The sequence below is a fragment of the Colias philodice genome, chromosome 22 (assembly GCF_061535455.1).
Source record: "Colias philodice isolate Cphi_HAF_F1 chromosome 22, ilColPhil1 Martin Lab GWU primary, whole genome shotgun sequence".
Lineage (NCBI taxonomy): Eukaryota > Metazoa > Arthropoda > Insecta > Lepidoptera > Pieridae > Colias > Colias philodice.
In genome coordinates, this window is record NC_143107.1 from 5,297,955 (window position 1) to 5,318,488 (window position 20,534).

General features: G+C 35.1%; 2 protein-coding genes across 3 annotated transcripts in view; both read right to left on the reverse strand.

Annotated features, from left to right (window-relative positions):
- LOC149478437 (uncharacterized) overlaps positions 1–20,189 on the reverse strand; it is a 32,596-nt gene extending 12,407 nt beyond the window's left edge. Inside the window, exon 1 of the mRNA XM_089709271.1 lies at positions 20,081–20,189. The gene's annotated coding sequence lies outside the window, so the exon portion shown is untranslated. The remainder of the gene's footprint in view (positions 1–20,080) is intronic.
- On the reverse strand, positions 12,328–20,209 carry LOC149478438 (uncharacterized). Of its 2 annotated transcripts, XR_016317408.1 has the most exons (3): positions 20,077–20,209; positions 13,317–17,442; positions 12,328–13,237 (listed from the first exon to the last, which is right to left on the reverse strand). XR_016317408.1 is itself a non-coding variant. In XM_089709267.1 (2 exons), the coding sequence occupies exon 2, from the start codon at positions 17,435–17,437 to the stop codon at positions 13,835–13,837; it is 3,603 nt and encodes a 1,200-aa protein (XP_089565393.1). In that variant the 5' UTR covers positions 17,438–17,442; positions 20,077–20,209; the 3' UTR covers positions 12,328–13,834. The 2 variants fall into 2 exon arrangements, 1 of the variants encoding a protein (XP_089565393.1); XM_089709267.1 differs by having other exon boundaries at positions 12,328–17,442.
- Positions 20,210–20,534: the final 325 nt, after the last annotated feature.

A 20,534-nucleotide genomic window follows, 5' to 3' on the forward strand; every position in this document is an offset into this window, starting at 1 on the left:
TTATGTATGGGGGCACATGAAGAGCCTCGTTTACAGTGAGCCCAACCCCATATCGTCAGTGGAAGTTCTCAAAGAAAGGATAATTAATGCTGCTAACGACATAAGAAGAACATTAACCACATGGTGTAGTGAAAAGTGGACTACGTGAAAGAATGAGAAAATGTGTGCGAAATAGAGGTGGACACGTAGAACATTAACTATAAAATTTTATTCAAAAACATTAGGTGAATAAATGTTATTTTGAACTGATTTATTGTTTCATTTAGCTTACTACAATCACCGACGATCTGTACGCCAACTATGAGTTGAGCGTGAGTGACTTTGTATGCCAACTAGCGTTAACAACGCACCGATTACGTTATTTTCCAAACAATAGCCAGTAACTAGTCACTTACGCTCAAGTAATAGTTGGCGTACGGTCATTATTTGTACGATCGACGATGTGAACAAAAAAAATGCTATAAAACTGAATGATCTCCTAGGTCAGGATAGCGGGATATCGATGGATGCATGAAGGTTGTACCTAGCCGAGGGACGCCTATGTTCAATAGTGGAAGCCAGTAGGCTGAAATGATGATGCTGAACTTAAGTCAAATTAATTAGATTAAATAAGGGCTATTTATTCTGACTGCCATGTAGCCTTAGAAACTAAGTTTCACCTTTGAGGTTAATAAATACCCTAGAGTGTTATACCTCGTTGGATAGCTGATAAAATGTAGATGTTTTTAAGCACATCTGCAGAGCAAGTGCCATAATAATTTTTTGAGATATCCAGAAAAGAAAAATATTTTTTTATAATTTGTACTTATTTTCTAAAGTTTCGATCGTCTACCATGACCTATTTAGTTAACTTACGTGCAATTTTAGTCATTGAGGTAATTAAGCATCTCATTCTTCATGTAAAAAACCAAAAAAATAATCATAAGAGTCAAAAAAATTCAAAATATTCAATTGAATAGCCGGAAAATTGGGCATTTTCATAAAAAAAATTAAAACTCGAATATCTCGAAAACGGTTAAGTTTAGGATGGGGGGTTCCGTAGTGAAATCATTCAGAAATGATGTGTACTACATGCCCTTAACGGATCTACATCGACTTTTCCTGTAACCCTGTATATGCGCAAATCGCAATAGGTTATATGACATAGCCATCTTAACAATTAAAAGGCGCGTTCTTATTTTTTTTTTAATGAAGGATTTGTTTGTTACATTTGTCGGTGTTGAAAATATAGTTTTTTTGCGTACTATATATGTTTTCAACAGTATATAGTACGCAGACCCGAAATATAGTACAATACTATATATTATAGTACGGTTGGCAACCCTATGTGAAAGGGATAAAAAAACATACAGGCGTCATTCAATGTCATATTTTCTTGTTACAAGTTAATGTTCATACTGAAATCTCCAGTGTATTAGATATAAGCTTCTTGGTACCACGTATAATACCGTTGTACCTTCCTCTTTCTACGTACCACGTGGTACCTTATGCATTATAGTATGATGCTGTGCCGCGCAGCTTCACCCGTGAGAAAAACAAGTATTTCTGTAGCATAAGACGTTTAGTATAATTCTGATCATAAGTTACCTACATCACTAACAAGTAGATAATATTATAATCAAAATCTATTCAGTAGTTTTACCGTGAAAGAGTTACAAACATAATATATAGGTAGTTACATCTATCTTCACAAACTTTCGCATTTATTTATTTTCGCAACTAATACTAATGTTTTAGGCCGGGAGATACTGACAGAAAATATTGGGTCAGTACATAAATAATAAAAATTGGATTATAAATGTAGTACAGATATATTTTATACTAGCGGTCCGCCCCGGCTTCGCCCGTGGTACATATTTACGTTTTCTCTACATAAGAACCATCCTCGTACTTCAAAGAATATAATAAAAAAAGAATTATCGAAATCGGTTCAGCCGTTCACACGTGATGCCGTGACAACGCGAAACGGGTGCGGACCCGCCGCCTTTTTAAGCTCCCGCCGCGCGCAAAGCGCGTCGAACGCGGCAGAATACACAAAACATGATTCTGTATGTATTCACGCGCGATGACTTATAGCGTATTTCATGTATAACTTTGGTGTTTCTACACCGATTTACATGATTCTTTTTTTATTGAATAGGTAATAATGTTAACTTTTTGAAGTGAAACTTCTTTATCGGGGGTGGACAAAAATTTTGTGTAACATTTTTGCGTTACGTTACGCCGCGCGCGTGACATTTTTGCGTTACGCCGTACTCGTGACATTTTTGCGTTACGCCGTACTCGTGACTATATACATGTTATATTAAAGTGATCAGCAAAATCAAAGGGTTTGTTTTAATTCTAATTCCAGTGAATTTCTAAAAAAAGTAAATAAGTAATTACATCTATTTTTCTAATACTTAGGTGTAATAATGGTATTTATTTTTCTAAGTTATTTATGATTAACCTCACTTTTTGATTGTATTTTTCAATACACTAACACGTGGGTGGAATTATGGTATCAATTTTTTCTAATACTTGAATGTTGATTGTGGTATTTATTTTTCTAAAATTGTATTTAAAGTTAACCTCAGTTTTTGATTGAATTTTTTAAAACACCAACACGTGGGCGAGATCATGTTATTTATTTTTCAAGTTATTTAAGCTTAACCTCTGTCATAATATGTATACCTATACTATGTGCGTCATTAATTTCTGACTGTTTCAAGATTTCGACATTAGGAATTTATATTTATTACCTCTATTGTTCGAACAAAAATAAGTTACCGCCTTTAAGAACTTGCCGACAATGTAAGTACAGTATTGTTTCTTAGAAAACATTTTAGGAGTATACGATAATAAATCTATGACTCACGTTAACACGTGTTTGCTTGATTGGTGTTCAATTATGATTTTGTGAATTCAATATTTATATAAGAATAAATCTCAAACTCTTTATGTCCAATCAAAATCCGCCTAAGTCGAAATCCTTTATAAGTTGAAAACTCTATATAACTCGAATTTTTTGGCGTCTCCCTTGGTCTTTTGAACTACCGCACGAGCTGAGCGAGCGAAGCGAGCGAGTCGCGGCAGTGGCCGGCGTAAATATTCAAATAGGTAGCGAGGAGCGAAGCGACGAGCATCTTAGGTTAACTTTTGAACTACCGTACGAGCCGAGCGAGCGAAGCGAGCGAGTTGCAGCAGCGGCCGGTGTAAATATTTAAATAGGTAGCGAGGAGCGAAGCGACGAGCGTGTTAGACTAACGTATTTCTGTAATATTGTATACAAGCTGTGCCGCGCGGTTTCACCCGCGTGGCTATGCTCCTGTTGGTCTTAGCGTAATAATATATAGCCTATATTACTCGTGGATAATGTAGCTTTCGAATGGTGAAAGAATTTTTAAAATCGGTCCAGTAGTTTATGAGCCTATTCATTACAATCAATCAAACAAACAAACAAACAAAGTTTTCCTCTTTATAATATTAGTGTAGACTAGCTGTGCCCGCGACTTCGTCCGCGTGGAATAGTGACTGCATAGTAGTTACTACTTAACACACAATTATTGAGTAAACACGTCTTGAAACACGTACTATCATATACAACTAAATTATAAGTACTTACACATTATTATAAAGTTAAGAAATAAAATAAATAATAACACAAAAGAACTGTTAGTAAAATTTATTACTAAACTGAGCTATAAAACTTAGGTACAGAAGAGTTCAAAATTTCCAGGATGTGGTTATTCTCTCGCTCCCATATTCCTTCTACTTTCACAGACTTTCAGCTTTTCCCTTTCACCCCTAATAAATGGCAGAACCGATTTTGATCTAAACCATGTCTAATCATACCTATATATTATGTACATGTCATATATCCTTTCGTTTGGTACTCCATTTGGATTATTTATCCCCACTATCACCCCTAAGGTGCCCTATATGTAATAAACAGATTAACCAATTTTGATAAAACATGACTAATTGTAATTCACACGTCATTTGATATGCCGCTTGATTATATTATTTGACCACATTCGATTATTCATTCCCACTTTTACCGCTATAAATCAATAAATGGATGAACCGATTTTGATTAAATATGCCTCATTATACTTCTCACGTCAGGTCATGCCCTTTCATTTGATATGCCACTTGGGTATATTATTTGACAACTTTTATTCCCACTTTTATACCTATATCCAATAAATGGATGAACCAATTTTGATAAAATATGTCTTATTGTACTTTACACGTCACGTCTTTCATTAGATAAGTCACTTGAGTATATTTGATAAAATTTATTTATTTATTCCCACTTTTACCCCTATATCAAATAAATGGATGAACCGATTTTGATAACATTGGACTACTTAATTGTTTCTGACAGGTCGTCTTTTTTCATTTGATATATCACTTGGGTATAACAGACAGCATTCGTTTTTCTCATTCCCACTTTTGCCCTACATATAATTATTGGATGAACCGATTTGGATTAAATATGCCTCATTATACTTCTCACGTCAGGTCATGCCCTTTCATTTGATATGCCACTTGGGTATATTCGACAACTTTTATTCCCACTTTTATACCATTATATCCAATAAATGGATGAACCAATTTTGATAAAATATTATGTCTTATTGTACTTTACACGTCATGTCTTTCATTAGATACGTCACTTGAGTATATTTGATAAAATTTATTTATTTATTCCCACTTTAACCCCTATATCAAATAAATTGATGAACCGATTTTGATATAATTTGACTTGTTGTTACTGACAGGTCGTCTTTTTTCATTTGATATATCACTTGGGTATAACAGACAACATTCGTTTTTTTCATTCCCACTTTTACCCTTCTATATAATAAATGGATGAACCGATTTTGATTAAATACCTATGCCTCATTATACTTCTCACGTCAGGTCATGCCCTTTCATTTGATATGCCACTTAGGTATATTTGACAACTTTAATTGCCACTTTTATCCAATAAATGGATGAACCAATTTTGATAAAATATGTCTTATTGTACTTTACACGTTTTTTTTTTTTTTTTTTTTTTTTTTTTTTTTACGCTAGGATTAGGCAAGCATTTGACCATCGCTTCGCCTGATGGAAAGCGACAAGCGTGGTCTAGGATGGAGCATGTTTGCCTAACTGCACTTGGGTATATTCGACAACTTTTATTCCCACTTTTATACCATTATATCCAATAAATGGATGAACCAATTTTGATAAAATATTATGTCTTATTGTACTTTACACGTCATGTCTTTCATTAGATACGTCACTTGAGTATATTTGATAAAATTTATTTATTTATTCCCACTTTAACCCCTATATCAAATAAATTGATGAACCGATTTTGATATAATTTGACTTGTTGTTACTGACAGGTCGTCTTTTTTCATTTGATATATCACTTGGGTATAACAGACAACATTCGTTTTTTTCATTCCCACTTTTACCCTTCTATATAATAAATGGATGAACCGATTTTGATTAAATACCTATGCCTCATTATACTTCTCACGTCAGGTCATGCCCTTTCATTTGATATGCCACTTAGGTATATTTGACAACTTTAATTGCCACTTTTATCCAATAAATGGATGAACCAATTTTGATAAAATATGTCTTATTGTACTTTACACGTTTTTTTTTTTTTTTTTTTTTTTTTTTTTTTTACGCTAGGATTAGGCAAGCATTTGACCATCGCTTCGCCTGATGGAAAGCGACAAGCGTGGTCTAGGATGGAGCATGTTTGCCTAATAAGTGTCTATTCACATTTCTCTTGAATAAATCCAGATTGTAGTTTCTGGGAAAAACGGAAGCCGGAAGATTGTTCCACTCCTTACTAGTACGCATAAGAAAAGAAGAAGCGAATCGCTTAGTGCGTATGGGTGGGATGTCGATGACATAAGGGTGGAGACCGGCCCGACGTCGAGTCCCTCGATGATAAAAAGGAGAAGCTGGTAACAGGTTATGCAGTTCCTCAGCACATTCGCCGTGAAAGATTCTGTAGAAAACCGCCAAACTGGCTACGTTCCGACGATGTTCCAGACTATGCAGTTTGCATGCGGTTAAGGATTCATTTGCAATGAGTCTAATCGCTCGTTTTTCGATGGAGTCCAAAGCGTTGAGTTGATATTTAGCTGCACCTGCCCAAAGATGAGAGCAGTACTCCACACCGGAGCGAACCTGGGCTTTGTAAAGGTTTAAGAGCTGTTCCGGTGTGAAGAACTCCCTCACCTTAGAAAGTATTCCGAGCTTCTTAGCTGCAACTTGTACTTTGGACTCAATGAAGCTCTTGAAATTCAGGCTAGAAGAGAGTGTTAGACCTAGAAGCTCCAGCTCATTGGATAAATTTAAGGACACATCCTGAAAACTGGGTGTTAGACTGAAACCAGAGCGCTTAGCTGTAAACAGACAAGCCTGTGTTTTTGAAGAGTTGAACCCGACTAAATTAGCTTCACCCCATTTAGAGACCGCTTTTAAAGTAAGATTCAACCGCTCAACCATAGCCACTCTTTGTTCCACCAACACTTTATTGCCTGTCTGCGCTTCGGACGTATAACTGTCTACAACTGTGCTGTCATCCGCATACGCGTATATATTGGGACCTAACAAGTCGTTTATGTGAAGCAAAAACAAAGTTGCAGACAGAACCGACCCTTGTGGAACACCGGCGTTTAGTGGTAATTGATCCGACGAACAACCATCGATCACCACTCGAATAGAACGCTCATCCAAAAAGTCAGATATCCATTTGCACAGACCTGGACAAATCCCAAATGCAGGAAGCTTGTTAATAAGACCGCTGTGCCAGACCCTGTCAAATGCTTTGGAGATGTCGAGAGAAACCGCAACCGCCTCCCCAAGCTTCTCAATGGCAGATCCAAACATGTGGGTAAGGTGAACAAGAAGGTCCCCAGTAGACCTATGACGACGAAATCCGTATTGATGATCGCTGAGGAGATCGTTACCTTCCAGGTACCTCAGAAGCCTGTTATTTAGAATACGCTCCATTACCTTACACATTATGGAGGTGACAGAGATCGGCCGGTAGTTTCCCGGGTCACTGCGACTTCCTTTTTTCGGGATTGGTTGGACATTGGCTATTTTCCAAGACATAGGAACTTTACCAGTTTCGTACGATAGGCGGTACAGTCGTGTTAAGATCGGTGATAATTCAGGAGCACAATTCTTAAGCACCAGAGCAGGAATACCGTCTGGTCCACTTGCCTTATTCACATCTAGACTCCGGAGACATTTAATGACCTCTTTTTGAGTGATACGGAATTCAGGCATGCTTAAACCACAGTGAGGTAGAGAAGGAGGTACCTTATTGCCATCGTCCAGACGCGAATTGTTTGCAAAGAGATTTGCGAAGAGATCAGCTTTTTCCCTCGCACTATGGGCAAGTGCACCGTCAGGTTTTAAAAGTGGTGGTAGAGATGTTTTGCAGAAATTGGCTTCTACCGCTTTTGCTAGGGACCAAAAGGCTTTAGACCCAGAGGGGTAGGAAATAAGCTTGTCCCCAATTTGACTGATTCTATTAAGGCGAGTCCTTTTGAGCGTTAGTTTGAAGGACTTAGCGGCTTTGTTGAAGTTTCTCTTTTTTGTTGATATATCAGGATCTTTGCGTGCTCTAGCATCGGCCCAGGCTCGATATGCTTGGTGTTTAAGATATTCAGCTCGTCTACAATCGGCATTATACCATGGCTGTTCTTTGCCACCGGAAGATACGTCTGAGAATGGAATAAAATATTCCATAGCCTGCCGTATAACGTCTTCAATAGCACTAGCACAGTTAGTCGGATCATTAGATGAGAAACATATTCGCCGCCAAGGGTAAGAAGCGAAAAAATGACGCATTTCGTCCCAATCTGCTAAGGAATAACGCCAAATACGCCTAGCTTTCACAGTACTGGGTTCCGGTGGGGAATAGGTAGTTATAGCTTTTACAAGGCAGTGGTCTGAAGAGCCTAAAGGTGATGAAACACAGGTCGAATATCTTTCTGGGTCTGTGGTTAGCAAGAGATCCAGACAATTAGCCGTATGACCGTCAACGTCAGGTATCCGAGTTGCCTCTTTGACAAGTTGAGTAAGACCCAGAGACAGAGCGAGATTGTGAACTTCTTTGCCTGCGTGGTCGGTTTTCAAGTAGGGAAATAGCCAGTCCTGATGACTGGCATTAAAATCCCCTAAAAGAACTAATTGAGCAGATGGAAATTTCTGCTGAACTGAGTCAGCGGTCAGGCTAAGATATTGGAAGAGTCGGGTTGTGCCTTGATCAGGAGTGTGAAAGCGATAGACAACGGCGTATATTATTTTGTCAACACCGATATCAGCGAGAAGCCAAAGAACTGAGAAATCCTTATTGTCAAGGTGGCGAAGACGTTTATAGCAGATCTTGTCAGAAATGTAGACACAGACACCGGCTTTTGCGTGAAAATTATGTTCAAGGACATACCCTGGATAATCAAGGTATGCCGTATCGGAAGGTGGTTTAATCTGCGTTTCAGTAAGAAACAGTAAATGTGGTCTTTCAGTCTCAAGGTGGTGATGGACAGGGTTGAGATTCGAGTGCAATCCACGAATGTTAGTGTGGTGCACTTTAAACGGGAGGAAGTGCAACCGCTGTATAAACTTTCTTTTTCTTTTGGACCTTTTCATATTTTTATATTTAGTGTGAAGTGTGAATAGACAGGGCAATTGGAAGTTGGTCGAGATTTAGTGAGTCGGTAGGTCGAAGCAAACATCAGAAGTATGCTGATGGGGGACTAGCTTGGAGACTGCGGGGACGCCCGTACCCCCCCAGTTATCGCCATCGGGTCCTCCCGTCCGGTCGCCAACCGGCACGATGGAGCAAAACTGGGATTTTTCGAAAGCGGCGGGGCAGCCTTTCGCAGGTGGCTCTCCTACTACTTGGGCCCCCTACAACTAACGGTCGGCCAGCGGTCAACCGTGCTACGGATCCCGCTACCCTCCAAAGCTAGGCACCCGGCACACTAATAATGCCACTTCATAAAACCGTAACTCACTAAACAACTAACCAGACCCAACCCCCGAATGGCTACACCGGAACTCATGCCGGAACACGAAACCGCTTGGCGGCATGTCTCTATCCAGTGGGTGGTTGCGAGCCACGACCGAAGTCTCCCACCAGTTGGTTGCTCATTTAGCACTACCCAGGGTACACGTGTAGGGAATCTGGAGTCAAAGCCTACGGACGCGAGCAACAGTGTACCCCAAACGTCATGTCTTTCATTAGATACGTCACTTGAGTATATTTGATAAAATTCATTTATTTATTCCCACTTTTACCCCTATATCAAATAAATGGATGAACCGATTTTGATAAAATTTGACTAATTGTTTCTGACATGTCTATTTTTATTTGATATATCACTTGGGAACCTACATTAACACCCTACATTAACAACTAAGATTCGTTTTTTTCATTCCCACTTACCCCTATATAATATAATAAACAACTAATGTAACAAAAAAACGCATCTAACTCGTATTACCCGTTAGCGAGCTACGGTGGCACAGACAGACACGCAATACATACATAGCGGACATAACACCCCTCTTTTTGCGTCGGGGGTTAAAAATATAATACCTACGACATAATTTCAAAGACCTTTTTTATAGAAAATTTACCTAGAAGTAACCATAATGCTATTTGTGCAGGTCTTAGACTTATGAGCAAAAATCTAAATAAAGGTCCTTTGACCCCCCCTACTACCCCCTCAGCATAACCACCCCCCCCACGCTTGGGGACTTTCGATATGATCATCTGGACATGTCAAGGAATAACTTTAGCGTATAATTTACGTAATAAAGTAATTCATGATGTATAGAATGCCTTAGCAAATGTTCGCTGTGATTACTTAAATGGTCATAACTTTTTTATTTATGAACCGATTGACATGAAATAAACACTAAATGTTAAATGAAGCTTACCACAATATAATAGTGAAAACCGCATCTAAATCGGATAAGCCGTTTCTGAGATTAGCGTGTTCAAACATACAGACAAACAGACAAACCGACAAACAGACAAACAGACAAAAATTTTTTTAACAACAGTTTTGGGTTTGGGATCGATTTAGTAATAACCCCTGCTAATTTTTTTTTACATATTTTCATTGTACAGACACCACTTTTCTAGAATTTTATTATATGTATTGATAGTAAATTATTTTTTGAAAAATAAGGTCATAAAGAAGTTTCACTTCTTACGTGTGTACTCTAGTACACGCACACATTTTTTTTAATTAGGGATGAGTGAGAGTGTTGTAAACGTAAGAGTAGACAAATATAATCAGAAAGCTCCGAATTGCTAAGCTATTGAAGTTTCACGTGTTATTGTGAGTCAATTTTAAAAGATAGACATAATATGCTGTCTAGGAATTTATTTTTATATAATAATAATAATTTAAGAACATTTGTGTCGTACATGATTTCTATGTAGCTTTAACCATTAAGGCTGCACACGCGACGGAAGCTTAAAAAATGGAGTAACTTCTCCCGTTTTCCCCATATTTCCCTTCACTGCTCTGCTCATATTGATCGTAGCGTAATAAAAAGTATACTATAACCTGCCCAGGAGTATGAAGAATAATTGTGCCAAATTTCGTTAAAATCCGTCGTGTAGTTTTTGTTTCTATAACGAATATACAGACAGACAGACAAAAATTTTACTGATTGCATTTTTGGCATCAGTAGCGATCCCTTATCACCCCTTCATAGTTTTTTTTTAAATATATTTCATGTACAGATTTGGCCTCTCTACAGATTTATTATAAGTATAGATTAAGTACATATTTAAGGGCCGATTTTTCAATGCTTGGATAAAACTTATCCGTCGAATAATGTATAAAACTACCATTTTAAAAACGTATTCTAATTGCCCGTATTTGACAGTTTACGTGACATTTTAATATTATCGTGTAATACTTTATTGGACGGATAAGTTTTATCCAAGCATTGAAAAATCGGCCCTTAATGGCGTTATTTTTAATTTAATAAATAAAATATACCGAACTAACCATCGATAGGAAAAGTTGTTCCTATTTGTAACTAATATTTCTATTGATTCCTTTTATTGGAATTGAATTAGAATAGAAAATAAAACCAACCGGATAATTTACAAACATAATTTATTTATTATACTAAAAATGCAATATGTATCAAATATCAATATTTCGTATAAAAATAATTACAATAACAAAAAATAATTGCTTTTAAACCTAAATAAAGTCTGTGCTTATAATTAATAAGCTATGCTTATAATTAATAATTAATAATCAGAAAATTACAAAATATATTATGCAATCATTCTTCAGATATTTATTTTTTACTGGTTTTTGTTTCCTTCAGGCTGATGATTAACAAATTATTTTTTATTAAGCTATTGCATAGCTTCTATCGCGGGCCTTGAGCGCGGGGACCGAATCGAGAAATTCCGTAACGAAAAAACCTCACGCTCCCCACTCCGACGGGCTCGGAGGTGTGGCTTGAAGGCATGCTATGCAATTGATCCATTGAAATGTTACATTTTTTAGGCCTGACCTTGAGTTTTTTAGAGGACGCAATTTTATTTTTTTGATGTGTAGGGGGGGTCAGTGTGAAGCTATCACCAAGTTTGTGGGGTCGCCACCCTTGTCCCACGGCCGCCATCTTGAAAATAGCGGTTGAAATGGTTTTTACGATATATCTCTTAAACTATTTATCTGATAATAAAACAATGTTAACATTATTCGTTGCAAATTAAATTCTCTACAACTTAGGTTCAGTAACTTTTTGTCGTAGAACTATAAACAAAAAAGTTATAAGCGAAAATGTTCAGAAATTAGAGATGTTTATATTTTTCAATAAAACTTTTTTTTATAAGTTTACGAAGAAATTATATCAGACCATTTTTGTAGATTGTTTTTCGTAGAACAACTTTTATTTACAACATTTTTTCATTAAATAAATAGCTAAGGTTTTAAAGCCATCCGAAGTGAGTACTATTTTAAGTACTCTTTACTATACAGAATACGATATATTATGTGTGTACTAATAATAATTTGTCACCAGTAATTATTTTATTTTTGTTATAATGATATTTTTAATAATTAATTTTACAATATTATTAATAATTAATTATTGAATCTTTTCCCCACAACCCAGGAGGTAGAGTCTGGAAGTGCGTTTTTTTTTACGTCGAAAAGCAGGGCTGAAATGTTCTGCAGTGTGCTTCCATTGTTGTGGAGTCTGGGAAAAGAGCCAATAGCCAATTTATTATGTATAGTTACTACTGAAAAATAGTACTGACTTCGGATGGCTGTAAAACCTTAGCTATTTACTTAATGAAAAAATGTTGTAAATAAAAGTTGTTCTACGAAAAACAATCTACAAAAATGGTCTGATATAATTTCTTCGTAAACTTATAAAAAAAAGTTTTATTGAAAAATATAAACATCTCTAATTTCTGAACATTTTCGCTTATAACTTTTTTGTTTATAGTTCTACGACAAAAAGTTACTGAACCTAAGTTGTAGAGAATTTAATTTGCAACGAATAATGTTAACATTGTTTTATTATCAGATAAATAGTTTAAGAGATATATCGTAAAAACCATTTCAACCGCTATTTTCAAGATGGCGGCCGTGGGACAAGGGTGGCGACCCCACAAACTTGGTGATAGCTTCACACTGACCCCCCCTACACATCAAAAAAATAAAATTGCGTCCTCTAAAAAATGCGACCCCAAATGTAACTTTTCAATGGACCAAATAGCTTTACCGCGGCAGTCCCCGAGTGCCACACGTCTTTTTTTTTAATGTAATAGATTGCGATAGCTTTAGAGGAAAAATAAGCAAAATATATTAACTTTAAAATAGAATTCTTCCTCATGCTAAATATAACATTTATTAACAATCCTTAAAAGTATCGGTTATTAAATTTTAATCATAATTCGTAGCCGAATTTTTGGTGCAAATATATTTTCATTATTTTGTATTAGTCAAATGCTTATAAATGCCCCTACTTACAAATATTTCACTTTGTCAACATTCATATCTCTTTTTAAAATTCTTTAATTAGGGCATGCAGAACCGAGTCCGGTTCCAAGTTTCTGAAACCCGCTTCCAAATCGAGCTCAGAACCGGGTAGAACCGGGCGAATGTCGAAATTTGCGAAAATTTTCAGCATTTACGGCTGTATCTTTTGATGCGTTGGCTTGTGAGTTTGACTTTTTCACAGCATCAAGGGACCGAAGACTTGAGTATTCGATATAAATTTCAGCTTGATACCAAAAACAAAAACATGACTGGATCATTATATGAAACAGTAAAATCAACAGCTTTTCAAATTCACGACAAATCTAATAAAAATATTTCAGTAGCCTAATTTTTGTCATTTTCGAAGCCTAATTTTTTTGAAGTGAAACTTCTTTATCGGGGTTGGAAAAAAATTTAGTGTAACATTTTTCCGTTACGCGCCATCTTTTTCTTATCCCTACCACGCGTTATTTGACGTATTTCTGTAAAGTTGCAAGTAAATTATATTTTGAAAAATAAGGTCATAAATAAGTTTCACTTCTTACGTGTGTACACTAGTACACGCACACAATTTTTTTTTTTTTTTGGTAATACACCCGTAGGAAATTTATATCATCTAAGGTTAGACAACCAATCAAAGCCACGCTTGAGGCGTGGCACGAAAATTCGCGATGCACGTGAGTCTGACGTTGCCAGATAGAATAAATTTGTTAAAATAATGCAGCAAAATATAAATAATACTTTATATTTTAATATTTTGGTCGGAACCGGGAGAACCGGGTTTCATACTATTCAGACCCGGTTCTCAAGGTCATCAAAAAACCCGGGTTTACCCGGGTTTTTCGGACCCGGGTAAACCCGGGTGCATGCCCTACCTTTAATATGAACTTATTATAATATAAGAACTGTATTTCAAAATTATTTATGTGTTTCAATTTTTGTACATATTTTCCACTTAGTTCTCTAAACAATTCTTTTTGATCATTTGAATCCGGAACATCAAGGGGTAACATAGTTATAGAAAATCTTAGAAGGTCCATATCTGTACCTGCCACAATTTCGTTACAAAGATACGCTATCAGAATATAGTAATTTATTTTCATTATGCTTGCCAAAGTTACCAAATTATTTGTGATAACACTGCAAGTCTTATCCATAAAACCCGGAAATAGTTGATTATTTGATCTTAAATCTTTTATAAACATCACCAATGATTCATATGCAAGCTTAGCTACATGTTCACTGTCCCAAGGATTTTCAATCTTTATTTTTATCATCATTTTTAAGAGTGTCAAGTCCAAGATGATTCGATACATCACATGACTTGGGTAATACTCTTGAACCATCTGGAGAATCTTTTCTAATATTTTGAAAATGTAGTCATGATTCTCTTGTTGATGCGAGTTTTCTTTTATTTGTTTTATAAGCTTATAAAATAATTCAATCACGACAAATTTATCATCTACAACTACATTCCAACGTTTGGACAACAGCTCCAAAAATGTTTGTAAAAATGCAAGTGAATCCTCCAGTTCAATTATATTATTGCAGGTCACTATATATTCAAATGTGAACTGCCAAAATTGATCATGTACTTTAGTTAATTCGTATTTGTGCGTTTCTTGTATTCCATCTTCGTGTAGCATATAATGAACAAAATCATCGATGAGTTCAAATCTGCAATAGCCCCTGTCCGGCCTGTATTTTCTCATTTTGTGCACTATATTCGCTTTCAGTTCTAAGTTTTTAATTTTTTTATCAGAAAAGTCTCGTGTACATATATAAGCATATTTGTATAGATCAGTTTTAAACGCCTCAGGTACTTTGTCACTGAGCATGCAGTCGTACAATTCGGTCTGGTCGTCCTCGTTCAGACTCGATGTGAGGAAGTACAAAGAATCGATAAACTCATATTGGACAGACTCGTGGGATTTTGCAATTTTTTTTACAAGAGCACAATAAATCACTTTTCTTAGCGACACATTCTTGCTGTTCTGCCAAATTTGGGATATCAATGATTTCAAGTTGTCCGTGCTGTACACTTGGAACGCTAAACGAATACCATGCTTCTGTATTGAAACCGGGCTATTTAATAGAAATTCTGTTAATTTAATCGACACAGCAAATGGCAATTTTACCATGTACATATTTATCATAGGCAAACAGTAATGAATATAATCCCCTTTAATGTACTGTGTAATACTTTCGACCGGAACCGGTGGACGGGAATAGCATGCAAAACGGCATATTTGTTCTTGGATTGTTAAAATCTTTTTATTAATCTCAGAGTAACTAATTTTACCTTCCTCCGGTACATACTTCGTCAAAAATTCGGATTTGGTGGATTCGTCTGCCAATTGGAAGATACCGTAGACCGAAGTCCTCACAACATACATCGCCATGGGATACTTGCAAGTGGACAGATCCTCTATGCAATTGGTGAAGAAATTAACAAAGTCTTTTGCAATGTCATTGTAAAAGTATACTCGTAGTTTCCTCAACAAATGCGTTAGTCTAAAGTTACACTGCATCATTCGCTCTTGTATTTCGGAAAATTTGCTTATCACCAATTTGTTATCTTTTTTTAATAACCGCAGCAGAGTGGCGTCCTTTAATTTTTCCTCTTTCTTCGGATTCCATAATCCGTAACATTCAAATTCCTTAATATTCATTTTTATAAATGACGCTACCGACGAGGGCAAACAATCTTTATCTTTTCCAAAAAACAAGAAAATTTTTATTAATTTGTGAACAGTTTCTATTCTTGCTGGTGTGGACGTAGAGTATACATCAAATTTCTTGATAAAATAGTCAAATAAGTATTTATACACTCTATCAAGTTGCTCTTTTTTTAAATGCTTATAAAATTTACTGATTTCGTTACAATCAAAATTAGTATCCATGTAAAACATTAATGCTTCATGCATGTCTTTGCCGTGTAATATATTGTATACGATGCAAAGCATTCTATATGAATCCTTTCCATAAAATCCAGGGGTGTACACTTCCATGCTGTACAATATTTTATTGAATGCTTCCCAACAGGCGGCATCAAATTCAAAAACATTGTATTTGCCGATCACTTTATCGATAAACCTTTCTTTGTGATGACCAATTTCCTTGATGTATCTCTCATAGTAGTAATTAAGTAGATTTTCTAAATCTTTCTCATTTCTACACGAATCTATCAAAATCCTTGACATTTTATTTCTTGCAGTTTCATCTGTAGTTACGAGTATATACTGCTTTATAGCTTCTATGGCTTTTTCGAAATTTACGAACCTATACCAAATAAAATCATTATTCTTTCCCAATAACTCTTCACCTCTTTCTATGTGTTTCAAAGCCCATTCTTCTCTTTCCTCAATTGTAAGCATTTGATGATATTTCTGGTAATAGAATTTTATATTCATTTCAAATGGTTCACTTCCATACTTAGATATAAACGTGTTTTTGCAAAAGTTAAATACTTCTGTTTTAGGTATATGGTCGAAAAGTTCCTTGTAGTTTTGATATAAAGTACCCGACCAAAAAGATTCCACTTCCGTTGGAAAGAGGGCGGTGATATATATTTTCACATCATCAGCCGTACTGTGTCGACATAACACGTCATTGTAAATTTTCGTTATATATGTAAGCGGTGTCCTGAGAACTCTTATTTTATGTTTAGTCAATATACTCTTAGACATATTTTTACTGAAATGGAAATAATATATGCATGGGTCGCAATAATTCTCAAATAAATCTAAATATTTATTTTCATCGATATTATATAAATAAGAAAGTCGAGTGAAAGCCTCGCTCTTTTTTACATTCCCGTAACCGAGTTCTGAAAGGTATGCATTAGCAAGACTGAATGAATTATTAATGTAAAATTTTAAAAGTTTGGGATGTTTTCGAGCGTAATCAAAATTATCTTTGATAGTATCCATTTTAAACGACTCTGGTGTTGATAAAAGAAATTTAAAGGCTAAAGCATCCATTCTAAGAATTTTGTAATATTCATAGAAATCTATTGCCCTTTTTTCGTTTCTAATTTTATCAGCTATAGTTTTGATCGTTTTCGTTTTCATTTTAAGGGACATGTGAGGGAATATTTCATCTTCTAAGTAATTAGGGTTGATAATATGTGCATATTCATCAGTATACAGCCATTCACACTTCAGGGCTCTCGACACGTACAAGCTGTCTCCACATTTCAACATCTCTACAATATAATCAATATTTTTGTATTGAGATGCGACATCAATCTTGTACAACCTGTCGATGTCGGATTGTTCCTCTGCATTCTTAATGTCCTTGAATAGTATTTCATTTTGTATGGCTTTCTTTACCTTCGCGTTTAGTTCCTGCTGTCGCTTGCCTAAACTCTCTCCCGTTAACTCAATCATTGTAACTGTAACAAAAGAGAAATTATTTATTATATAAAACAAACAAACACAAATACAAATCAGTCTAATACAAACCTTGACTAAGGGAAGTTTAATATACTAGCTGCTATACGCGGCTTCGCCCGCCTGGACAGATAAATTAAACCGAAAGTGGCTTAACATAAAAGCTAGGCATCTATCAAAAATGGAGATCTCCACATCCTCCACACCCACCAAGATATCTTTGATTGGAAATAAAATCAACTACGTTAAAAAAAAACCGACTTAAAGAACGGAAAAGTAAAAAATAAAAAAGATTTGATATTATTAATTAATAAATAGCACATCTAAATAATAATATGTAGTAATTAATAATATCCAATCTTTTTTATTTTTTACTTTTCCGTTTTATATTCCGTTTGTATATATATATAAATACCGGCCGAATTGATAACCTCCTCCTTTTTTTGAAGTCGGTTAAAAAGCCCTAAACTCGCTTTATATCGCAAAAATGATGTCCTACTGCACGATAATGCGCGGTCACTGCAAAAGTGACTGAATGAAAATCTTGCGAAATAGATATAATGTAACCTTTAGAATATAATCTATCTTTACTTATTTATCTATATTGTGATCTATCAATAAATTATGATTCGTAAAATAGGTACTGTTTACAATTTAACGCATTATGTTTCGTAGATGTAAGCTATCATATTTTTTAAAAGAATGTCGTGTTAGTTACAACTTACACCAATAACTCAAGAACGGCAGATCGGATTTTCTTGATTTTTGCTACCTATCATGGACTTGCCTCGGCATGAATTAGGATAAGAATTGAGTACAATACCCGGCGGAAACGGGACGAGCATCGAAGATCTCTCTCTCTCTTCTCATCAACTTTTTTTAACGATTTGATAGGTATGTTAGTTATATAAGCATTTCAACCAAGTGATTTATAATCAAAATTAGGTAGTGTTTCGTTTACTTCGGTCGATATTAGAAAGTGGGAGTGCACAAATTATTGTCCATTTACGTAGTACATGGTAACTCAATGCCATTTACAGAAATTTGCTGCTCTGACATAAAAAAAAAAAAAAAAATTGATAATTGTAACAGACGACAGCAATGCTGCTAGATAAGCTTTCAAATTTTCGAATGTATTGATTTCCATTTGGCTAAAAACGTGATCCGCACGAAGCCCGTGCACCATGGTCCATGAGTCATGCGAGATACCTACCTAGAGAGTGACGTCATCATGATTCGTGAATGACGTTACTCTCTAAACATTCAATCAATATATTTAATTGTATTTACAAAAATTAGGCTTGCGATATTAATTAATGAGTCAGTAATAAGGAAAAAAATGTTTATCCAATGCCCAAACAACAAACGAATGTTCTGGGAATCCCAATAATTCTCATTCGAATTTAAAAAAAAGTTTGGAAAATCCAAAAGTGCACGACTCATAATGCTCATTTAATTATGAAATATAAAAAAAAAAATATATATATATATATAGATATACAGTCTTGTAGTTTTCGTTTTTTATTAATTGCAATTAAACGACACTGAATTAATTAATCATTCGCATTCAGTGACCTACAATCGTCGATTAGAATATTTAAAAAAAAAATTAACTCAAATGATGGATTTTTTCACAAGTTATAGTGTTTTCAGGTTTCACACATGACGGACAGGAAAATTTTTTGACCTATTTCGGTGTTTTTTTCCAATTCTATTGAAGTAAATCAATTTTTAAAAAGTATGGGATTAATCTCCATTAAATTATCTCGACAATAGTATGCAAAATATCTTGATTCCGTGAACTAACAAGGCTATAATAATAAGAATAGCTGCAAAAATGAGGCGAAAAAAATTTTTCGATCGTAAAGCACTCTGTGATGCTTCGCATCATGAGTCGTGCAATACCTAGAATTTTGATATGAGACCAGAATTGTGCGGAATGAGATCTTATTGGAATACTATTAATACTATTAATTTTAATATATTCGTTATCTTAATAATAACGTTAACTTATAATTGAAATTAATAAGGAAATAAATAAGAAGTTTAAAACGAAAAACACACCAAAATAACGCCTTGACGCTAATTTCATTCAGAATAATCGCGTAGGGCTATTTTCAGCGTTAAATTAAAATTATAAATAATGGTGATAGAATTCCGGGAGTCGGAAGATTTTCGTTGGAAATTTCCTCCTCTTTAAGAATCTTTTTTCAAAATTTCTGAAATGTTAATAATTTCGGAGTTATTAACAATAAACGAAATACCTATTTTTTTGAAACTTAATTTGCCTAGGTATAACTTTTGCAATTTTTTGTGTGCTGATAAACATTTCCGATACATTTTTCTAGACGTCATTCCGAATCAAATGAGCTATCGCACGTATTTTTAAGAGCCTTATCTCTAGTTTACGCCATTTTCAACTTATCACTCAGACTACAACCTTGAAACGTTTTGTAACTTTAGGCGTGTACATACAGTATTTCACAATAGGTAATTAATTCTGTTTCTCTTCAGCGCAAAGAGATATAACTATACAAAAAATATCTCGTATCCTTTTCTCACAAAGTAAATATAAGTCACTAATTCATTAATTAGATCAAAAAACCGGGCACAATATGCCATTAAAACTTGTGTACTTACTGTTATATAAATAACACCACCTCCACTAGCCGATTAATACTGATAATTATGTAAAAATATGATAACTCTGATAATGATTTATAAGAATTTTTATGACTTATGATTCACATTGAAGTGCACAAAATAACATTAAGCACCAATCCACCAATAGGTATAAGGTACCTAACTATGTACCTAACTAAAAAAACATTTGAGACTTGAGTACCCAACACTGTCGTCTGTCAACTGTAAAGTGTCATCAGATTGTTGAAGTGTTGCCCTTTACAAAAATAAACTTGCAAAAGTGAATTAAAACAACATAATATTAATATAATCTTAATGAAGTTTTGTGATTTTTCATTACATATACTATAAATTATTATTCAAATTAATAAACAAAATATGAGTTTATTCCAGTTTATTCCCACACCGGCGGCAAACTGTCCGTTCCTCAGAGGAATAAACCTATAGAGTT

Excerpts from the sequence above, each read along its gene's own strand:
- LOC149478438 (XM_089709267.1), bottom strand. The coding sequence starts at position 17,437 with ATGATTGAGTTAACGGGAGAGAGTTTAGGCAAGCGACAGCAGGAACTA.